Below are 10,891 nucleotides of genomic sequence, written 5' to 3' on the forward strand. Positions count from 1 at the left end.
AGCTCTAAATATTTACTGGTCGTAGAAAAAAAAATCCTAAAATATCCCTAAAAAACAGGCCGTTACATAGGAAGACCCCCTTAAAACTATTGAGACGATTGAGAAAATCATGTCATTTTGTCCGTACTTTCCCTAGATATTTTCAGAAAAACAACATAACATAAAAAAACCTGAGATCTACTTACTATTTGTCATTTTTATCTTGTTACTCCTCTTCTAAATTTTCTTCTAATACTTTTTCTTGTTCTTCAGTCAGCTGTTCGGTCATACTGAGCTCAAGTTGCCTCCTGCGTTCGGCCTCCTCCCGCTTGCGCTTGTATTCGGCGTCCTTGGCGTCCTGCAGAGCGATCTCGCTCTCCGTCAGCGCGAAAGAAAATACCCTCGGAATCACCTCTTCGCTCTGGATGTGCAGCAATTCGACAGGTGGAGTGCCTCGTTCTTCATTTCTCGTCGCCATCTCTTGGATTTTCTGAACGATTTCTTCAGGAATACCTAAGTAAGGAAAAGTGATTAGTAAATTTAATTTAATCTTGCTGATAATACTAATTTTTAGATGTTGAAATTCATATCAAAAATATTTTTTGACATCGAATCTTATAGGGTGGAGCGGAGCTAGTTGAGAATAGGGTCAATTTAAGCAATCGAAATATCTCGCCCATTTAGGCATCGGGGGAAAGTTAGAGGTTTGGGAGAAGTAAAAATCCCGCGATCGCTAGTGGCCGCTGGACAAATGAGTGGGGCGCACGGGCGTTTTGTTCAATTTGAGACCAAAAAGTGAAAAAGTCATTCATCACGAGTTTTCTTCTGGTTTAGTCAAATGTTATTTGTTATCAATAAGGTAAATGTTAATCTTTCATAAATTTGTCGTACTTTTAATACGCACTGAAATTCTTAGTACAGTAGAACTCCAATTATCCGAACTCCGACTATCCGAATCGCCGATTATCCGAATTACTTTCAGAAAAAAAATTGTCCAAAAAAAGTCTAAGTGCGCTATTATTCTTCCACCAGCAAAGCCAGTGTAGGCACATTGTTTGTTTTGATTTGACGGAGATGTTTAAAAAACAATGATTTTTATTTCTAAACTTGTACATAAGTACATTTTATTTATATTTAAAACATGTGAAAATGTCATGTTTCTTTCATTTAATTCAATAAAAAAATAGTGCAATATCAAAACGTAACTTTTTTTCTCTCCAATGGCAATTTTTAAAAAAAACTCCGATTATTCGAATATTTGATTATTCAAATGGGTCCTGGTCCCCATTAATTCGGATAATTGGAGTTCTACTGTATAATTCTCACGGTTTTTTTATAATCTCACTTTTATTTTGAAATTTCGAGTTGGGGTTAGTTGACCATAGTTGCTGAACTTGTTCTATGACTGAGATAATTACCATTGACTTTCAAAAATTAATTATTATTTTGAAGCTTTAAGCTAAGTTTAAGTAATATTATAAAAAATAATGATTTTAAACAAAATGACTGAATATAATGGTAAAATTATTCCTGAGATATCATGTTGTTTTGTTGATTCTACTTTTGGTTAATTATTTAAAGAAAATTACCATAAGTGTTGTTTTCTCTGTTAATAAAGATTTTATTTCATCACCAATCGACATTACTTAACCTAAACCTATGGTTTCATTATACTTTCTTAGTACTACACTTGCTTCACTTATGGGGTACACTGAGCATACTTGATTTTTTGCACTAAAACAGCTGTAGCAAGAATTTCATAATATAATCAACTCTTTTTACTGCGCTGCATTGATTCAAAACTTTTGAGGGATCATTTTTTAATACAATTTTTATATACAAAAAAGTGGTGCATTGCATCGTGCCTTAAGGTAAATTGATAGAACTTTTTGTATTGAAATTTAAAAGTGTTAGAGGCTCAGAAAAGGAAAGTAATATTTTTTTACAATTTTTTTTGAACATTTTTGAAGATTTTGAAAACATTTGAATATTGAAAAAAAAGCCTTTAAATAAAAAACTATTTAATTTGACCGTATATGAATTTGTTTATTTTAATATATATTGATTAATAATCAAAAATTACTAGTATATGTGCATGAGTATTATAAATAACAGCAATTTTTGGAAGATTTGTTACTTAATTACATATTGAGAATATTAAATAAAGTAATATATGTTGGAATGAATGCACAATATAAAATATATACGTATTTGTACCTAGTACTTTAGAAAATATTCAAAAAACAACAGCGTTTTCAATAATCACGATAATATCAGAAACAATTCACAAGGTCACTCAATTAAAAAAATTAGTCAAAAATGTGCCAAGAAAACTTGATGTATCAAAGAATTTTTTTTGCCGACATTCCTGAAAAAATACTATTATTTATGTCACACATAAATGACTGACATGGCCTTATAATAAAACTGTTTTCTCCTTCCACCAAATCGCGTATGTCTGACATGGCTCATATAGAACTAACGTCAGACACTTATGAGTATGACCGACCTGGTGATTGACTTGTCAACAGTTTGCATTATATGTTTGACACATTCTGATCGGAATTTGAACTTATTTATTTTAAAACATGTGAGTTAAATTGATGTTGAGTTGATAGAATGATTAGAATTAAAACTTAGAATAGAACTATATTTATCTTACCAGTTTCACGGCAGTCAATACTGGTAATCATTTGGTTATGGACCATACTGCTGTTTAACCATTCACCACCTTCTGCGCCTAACTTATTTGCTGTAATATCCAATACGTGAATTGATCGTTGTAAATTCACTGCTTCGGCAATCTATTATATTTTTAACAGTAATATTCATTAAATATAATTAATTCTTCTACTTATTTATCATATAACTAACTCTTAACGCTCCTTCGGCAAATGCTTCGACTGCTGCTATTATTAATGTTTCTGGTTTCCTAATTCGTATAAGTCCGCTAAGTAAACTTGTTATGCCTTCTTCTTTAAGAGGATTTAGACGCATATCTGGCAATACAGTTCATGATTTATGTAATATATAAATTATTATACAAAGATCTATAAATCATTTTCTAACTCTATGCAAACAATGATCAGTAAATCTTTAGTGCTGCCACATAAGTCAGAAAAACAAAAAGACAGCAAATGTTTATTTTAATATGCTTTTTACGGATCAAAAAATTCAGTATGAGAATTATAAATTTTAATAATATCTCTTAAAGACGTTATTTTTTATTAATAAGTTTTAATATAAGCATTAAAATATTATTAAACAATAAAATTTCTAATACAAACCTAAATATTTCAGCGGAGCAGAACCTTCTTGCATGAGTCCATAAGCTATTCCTCGTGCTCCAAGATCACCAATGCAATTGCAAGGTAACTTTAATATTTTAGAGTCGGATGCATCGACAATAATTTTCCTATCATTAAACCACCTTGATTCCCAATTCTGCAGTAAGAAAAATCCAATTCTTCTAACGGTGCATATGTAGCCAATTCTTGCAGTAAGGGTTGTATTTCCTTATCACCCAAAAAACTTCTGTGTATGCACAATATCCTAAGATTGGGTATCTACAGTAAAATCAAATCGATGTCATTTAAATTTTATTAATGAAATTTTTAATTAAACTTGCTCCATTAATTCTTTTTATTACAAAATATATATTGGGAACTTATTTTCATCGATTATAAATACATATTATTATTTTATATTATGAAAGACAACTTGTCTGTTTTCCGTGTTAAATTTCTTTTTGTGTTGCTGTTAAAATGAACTCAAATTTATTTCGAACTGTGAGCTAGAATTACTTTGAATCTATATGTTTCTCATAAATTGTGGTCTAATCGGGCATATTACTTGGTGAAGCAATAATGGTAGTAAAGAAATCAGATAGCACAAGTTTGAGCAGTTTCTGTTTGATATATTCTGTTTCTCAAAATTTGAAATATAAATATATATATTTTTTTTTCTTTAATAATTTTTGTACCTGTTTTATACCTCTGCCTAACCATCGGCAATCTTCTATGGACATCGATAGCAACTCCCAAGTAAATTTTTCCCCAAGATGTTTCGGATTATATTTGACTCTGAGAGTTTCCAGTTTGGGCAAATACCTAATCACGCAGTCCAATGGAAAATGATCTGCGCAATAAGCTGGAGGTGCTTCTGGTTCCTCTTCGGAAGGTGCAGGAGTCTCTCTTGCTTTTAATTCCGTTATGTCAAGGTCTATTATGTAAGGTGCGAGCTGCTCAGGGAATATTGATTTTGTTGATTATTTTATTTAAGGCAATATGATTTTTTTTTTGAAATTATTACAACTGTTTTTTGTTCATCTATTTTAAATTTTAACCGATTTTACACTTTATATATCTCAATGAGATGGAAGTGTTGGTATGAGGAATCATACTAGTAAACGCGGTGTTCCTAATTGGTCTTCCATCTAATAATGACTTATTTATTTCTGTACAATATTATTCTCTGCACTGACAATGAGTGTTGTAGTATTATCATAATTTCAAGTAGAGTATGAAAATTTAAAAATCATCAGTTTTTATTTCAAATCATTGAAATATAGGAAATGTTTTTTGAATCTGAATTTATTTATATTTAGAAAAAAAGAGCCCAGATAAAATTTTATTCTTATTTTTATTTCAAATTTGCCTGTCTGTATACCATGATTCATATCTCATGAACTAATTTAGATGTAATATCACTATTAAAAGTTAATTAGAGAATATAAATAGCAAGTTCCGCATCTCTAACTTCTAATCAAATGATATTTATAATACAGAACAATCTTTTTTATATTACAGTAAAGTGCAAATCGAGTTTGTTCACGAGTCTTGTGCATATTTATTAATCAAAATATTTTTCTTTAAACAAATGCTAATTCCCTCATTTTGCTCATGTTATAATTAATAATTTTTAGAAATTTTTTGTTTGAGTTATAGGCACATTTAAAATTAAAATACCAATTTGAAGTATTATGCAAGGTAATTGAAATTGTGCGATTTGGCAATCTTTCCCTTTTCCCTTTTCATTTGGCAATCATTTTTAGGCATTACCATAATTATTTTTAAAATTGATAGGGTAAGGCAGAGCACAAAGGTCCAATTTGACTTTGAGCAACTATATTGTGAAAACCAAACCAATTACATCACAACAAATACCACATATCAAACAAACAACTATCTAACAATAAAACTCCCAGCTAATTCATCATTGTAAAAATGTTTTTTTTTCGAAAATTTGTCAGATGGTTCTTTTTATCTCATAGGCGGGGTAAATTGGGACAAACAGATCAAATGTCTTATTTTTAATATTCAAGGGATTTTACAAAATAAGTTACAGTGTTCAACTAATGCAAAATATAAATTTTATTGGCATATTTTTTTCAAAGATAACACTGTATATAATCTTAATCTGGTATTTTGTTAAAAATATTCAAATGTTTTGTAAAATTCCTAACTTTTTTACCCGCAGACCTTTAAGCCCTGCTTTACCCTATACTAAAACTAGCATTTTAGTACATATATTGATATTAAAGAGTCCATTGGATTTATTACCAAGTTTTTCGTTTCTGTTCAATGACCTTAATCGTTTTTTTTTTTTTCAAAAAAAGTATAATTTTATATGAATAATTTCATGCAGATTTGAAAAATATAATGAATATAAGTTATATCGTAATTGTAGCGACATACGGTTTTTTTATTCAAGATCATCGACTATCCTTCACAATTATATTTTATCAAGTTCCTATTCTCGAAATCTCTAAAAAATATTCCAGAATTAAATGCATATCATTTCCAATGACGTAAATAGCTTATCAAATGCATAAAATAATATTATTACTCCAATAAGAAGAATTTAAATTTATCTTATCTGTGTGACCACGTGTTGTTTTCCCGAAGAATTTAATCTATCACAACTCAAATGCGTGATGAATTTTAACACCACGACCTGAGCTACGTAACTTTTCGATGTCGGGTCGAATTTAATCGCACCAGAGTAACACATTTTGTAACAGAATTTAATCAGCGATTTGTCATAATATGATGATGTTTTGCTACGACAGATGTTGCCGATAAAGCATTAGTTGTTACCAAGAAATTGATCTTATATACAGATATGATAATACTAATAACAGAATATTGTGAAAGAAATCATAGAAATGAAAACGTAAGCAAAATTCAAGTTTTATATATATTTTTATATCGTATAGATAGCAATATGTTTCCAAGAGGAAATAGCCCTTACTTGTATTACTGCATCAAATAAAAAGTCATCAGTAGTAGGAAAATCTAATAATAACATTTTATATAATAGTGATAGGCCTACCGATGGAAAAAGCTACGTAGTTAGGAAAAAAACTAATTGCTTAAAGTAATTTCTGATTGCTGCTCAAATATAAAGAACCAAAAATTATTGAAAAATTTAAGCAAGAATGAAGAAAAGCAAAAATTTAAGCAGGAAGGAAGGAAGAAAAGATATGGTGACGAGAAATATTGACTTTCTGGTAAAGTGACCTTACCAATAGATAAACCTAGAACTTTGAAATAAGGAAGAAATAAGTGAAAAGAGATTACAGAAATAATTCTAGTCGGATGAAAATATATGCAAAAATTTATAACTGAAAAATGAAAATAAGAAACAAAACAAACTGAAACAAAAGAAAATTTTTAGAAAAACTTGGAAGTAATAACAATGACAAAAGACGACATTCCATTGTATATTACTATAATAGACCATTAAATTGTAATAAACATGAAGAATTTCTAAGGGCTCATGCTGTATTTTTTATGGAAATAATTCCAATTGTTTTGATTGAGCTCATAATTGAGTTAAGATCTATATTTCATTCACTGTAATGTTAAAAATCTGTTACAGAAATATTACAAATTTTCTTCTAATATTTTTAGAGCTTTGCGCTGCAAATTCAAAATTTACTTATTTCGGCTACAAAGAAATATTGTATTGGTTACTTTTGCGTTATTTCACTGTGAGAGAAAAAATTTTGGTTTTTATAATCAATTGATCTACCTTTGCCTGAAACACTTATAGTCCAGTCATTATAGTAAGTTCACCTCGGAATTCGAGATACCCAGCTGTAAGTCTGTAAATACTATTATATTGACACCCTAAAGTTGTCTCAAAACCTACATGTGGTATTGACATCTTACCATATGCAGGTTTTGAGACAAATTTAGGGTATCAATATACAAGTATTTACAGATTTACAGCTGGGTATCTCGAATTCCGAGCATCTTACCTAATTTAAGCTTAAATGACTGAAATATTATTATTTATATTATCATAAACGTTTTTAAAATATGAGTTTTTTACAATGGAGCTTGGAATTTTGAAAAACGTCGAAAGCAAAATTGTTCATTTACAAACTTGTTAGTTTTATAGATTAATGAAAATCTATCTTACCAATCGAACGTCACTTGCTATCTTATCAGTGTCATAATATTCTGGCGATTGCTCCTGAATATATTCCTGCAAATGTCTTTCTAGGTAATACTTTCTCCAATTTCCCGAGTTATCCTTAAAATCTTGGACATCGGACCATCGATGAAAAACACGTCGCATCCAATAACCATCGTCCTATAGATTACAAAATTGCATTTAAAATAATTACAAGTTTAGTTTAGCAGTAACTGAGATATTAAATTATACCTCTATCAGCTCAATACATTGTTGCAAGGGTAATTCTTCCGATAATGATTCATAAACTGTAATTCTATGAACCGGACCCAACTTATTTATCAAATCCGGCTGTTTAGTGAATTGTTGGATTATTACGTCCAAACATAATTCACCACAAGATGGTCCTAATTCTTCGCCAATTGTCATATCCTCACATCTGCAAAGGACTTTTATTTAACTAATTTTCGCGATTCATCAGAAATGAAATATAATGTGTGTTCTAAATGGAATAATGTTTTGTTAGCATCAGAGTGTTTATTAGAAAAATATGTTCAATTTAAGAGTTGTCATTGAATAAGTACTATGTAAATACATAACTAATAATATTATAGTCTTAAGTGCACGACGCGATTGGTTTGGATGATGGTTTATTAGTTTTATTGTATATTGTGTTGTTTCTAATTAAAATTTATTTTTAATTAAATTATATATATATATATATATATATATCCATTTCTCAATTTCCTATCGTTATTCTCAAGGGATCATCTCGTTTCGATATTTTCATCACTTTCCATTTGTTGATGTTGATCTCTATTCCGCATCTTCTAACCACTTTGCCGATTCTGCTCATCATGTTTTGTAGCTCTGTTTGTATTTTCGATATCACCACGATATTATTTGCATATTTTATGGTGGTGATTTTTCTTCCTCTAAGTTGACGAGCCATTCTCTATCAGGTTGTATAAGATAGGTGACAATGCAGCATCCTTGCCCCACTCCTCTACCTATTTCAACGCTGTTTGTATTTCTCTGGCTCACTCGAACCTTTACTTTCTGCTCCATCTACAGATTTTGGATCATCCTGCAAAAATTAGATTTCAAGATCCCCAAAAGCGTACTACAGTTGATTGTGTCAAAGGCTTTTTGCCAATCTATAAATCAGAAGCGAACATCGAAACATCTATCCGACATTATTCTCAATATTCCATTGGCATGTCTGGTACCTCTTCCTTTTCTGAAACCAAACTGGTCTTGCCTCATGTTCTGCTCGTAGTCCAGTCATTATACTAAGTTCATCTCGAAATTCGAGATACCCAGCTGTAAGTCTGTAAATCCTTGTATATTGACACCCTAAAGCTGTCTCAAAACCTACATTTGGTATTGACACCCTATCATATGTAGGTTTTGAAAAATTAGATTTTAAGATCCCCAAAAGCGTACTCCAGTTGACTCTCAAAGGCTTTCTGCCAATCTATGAATGAAACATCGAGACATATGTCTGGCATTACTCTCAGTATTTCAATGGCATGTCTGGTACCTCTTCCTTTTCTGAAACCAAACTGGTCTTGGTTCATGTTTTGCTCGTAGTTCAGTCATTATATTAAGTTCACCTTGGAATTCGAGATGCCCAGCTGTAAGTCTGTAAATCCTTGTATATTGACACCCTAAAGTTGTCTCAAAACCTATATTTGGTATTGACACCCTACCATATGCAGTAGGTTTTAAGACAACTTTAGGGTGTCAATATACAAGTATTTACAGACTTACTGCTGGGTATCTCGAATTCCGAGATTCTTACCTAATTTAAGCTTAAAGGACTGGACTATTGATCTTATTTTTGAGTCGTCTCGTAAGGATTTTGGCCAGAATCTTTCCTGTGAAGTCCAACTGATCATCCTGTTGTTCTACACTTGTTTTGCTTAGGGCAAATATGGATGTGGAAGTTTGAAAATTGAAATGTTTGAGAATATTTAAACTATAATTAAGGGATGAAAAAGTGGTAAAAATTGTGAAACCATCGCACCATGAGTTTACTTTGAGCAGAACACCAATAATGTTCATAATATTATATAGTAAATGTAAATATATTCAATAGTAAATGTTAATATAGCTATACGAATATGTTATTTTCAGCCTGAATGTATTTACAAATTAAAAAAAGAAAATTAAATACTTGATTGTTCGTCCTCTTTCACTAGGCATACTGACTGTGAATTCTGATGGTGTATAGACCTTCAAAGCATTCTTGGGAATCGCTAATGGTACACGCATTTCAATCGAAGATATCCAGCAATTTCAATGTTTTTACATTAATTATATTAAATAATGTAAAATAATTGATTTAAAGTTAATGTCTAAAATTAATTATTAAGGTTATGTATTATTTTTATTTCGAAATTTGGGAAATAATAAGCAAATAATCATACAATATTTAATCAGAATAATACAATTAGAAAAATAATAACAATAATTCAGAAACATTTATAAATATTTAAGCGATTTGAAAAACTAGATTGCATTTTGTTTGAATGATATAAAACAAAAATAAATTAGACATTTAAATTTTTATTAAGATTCAATCATGGATGTTTCTTCACATTTCTATAAAATAATAATAAATGCTCACGTGGCAAATAAAGAAAGTGCGAAGTATACGATACTAATATGCAAAAATACATATTTTTACATCCAAAATTTCTAAGTGAGTTATATTATCTAAATATTGAGAAGCCATCATTTATCCTGACTATCTTACTTTATTCCAAAAGTATTAATGCATATAAATTAATTCTTAATTTTTAGAAGGATGTACAATTATAATATAATAGTTTTTCAAATACATATTATTATAGAATAATATATTATTATTATTATTTTGGTAATTGTAAAATTAGTATATGAATTTTAGTAAATCATGCTAATGGCTATTTAGTAAATTTAAAATAAAATAAATCCTTGTACGATTTAAACTAAATTATTAATAAATCTCTTATTTATTCGTTTCATCTTATAAATATATATCATTTATAAATTAAATCTTAATACTATTATTAGTTTGCAAAATGTTATTCTGTTAGCCAAGAAAAGATTTATATTTTGTTAGTTAAGAATTATTTGTCTCATATTAAAATAGTTATAAATAAAATCTTGATACTATTATTAGCTACAAGACTATTAATACTTATTTTAATATAAAAATCTATAAATGTTATTTCGTTATATAAGAAAAAAAAATTTTGTTAGTTAAGAATTATTTGTCTCATGTTAAAATAGTTATAATTAAAATCTATTATTCTATCTAAGATACTATTATCAGCTGCAAGACTATTAATACTTATTTTAATATGAGTTATTTTAAGGTAAAATTCTCAAAATGTTATTTCGTTAGACAAAAAGAGATTTATATTTTGTTAGTTAAGAGTGATTTGTCTCATATTAAAATAGTTATTATTGAAATCTTGATACTATTATTAGTTGCATGACT

At 29.3% G+C, this 10,891-nt stretch overlaps 1 protein-coding gene across 1 annotated transcript; it reads right to left on the bottom strand.

The window, feature by feature from the left end:
- Positions 1 to 205: 205 nt before the first annotated feature.
- Positions 206 to 9,678, bottom strand: LOC113374865 (dynein regulatory complex subunit 5-like). Its single transcript, XM_026614826.1, has 9 exons — positions 9,581 to 9,678; positions 7,654 to 7,840; positions 7,408 to 7,581; positions 3,962 to 4,219; positions 3,454 to 3,545; positions 3,267 to 3,409; positions 2,854 to 2,978; positions 2,642 to 2,783; positions 206 to 492 (listed from the first exon to the last, which is right to left on the bottom strand). The coding sequence occupies exons 1-9, from the start codon at positions 9,676 to 9,678 to the stop codon at positions 206 to 208; spliced, it is 1,506 nt and encodes a 501-aa protein (XP_026470611.1).
- Between the last annotated feature and the right edge of the window lie 1,213 nt (positions 9,679 to 10,891).

The sequence above is a fragment of the Ctenocephalides felis genome, unplaced genomic scaffold (assembly GCF_003426905.1).
Source record: "Ctenocephalides felis isolate EL2017-DRISC unplaced genomic scaffold, ASM342690v1 CF-g0.4_SCAFFOLD_01886, whole genome shotgun sequence".
Classification (NCBI taxonomy): Eukaryota; Metazoa; Arthropoda; class Insecta; order Siphonaptera; family Pulicidae; genus Ctenocephalides; species Ctenocephalides felis.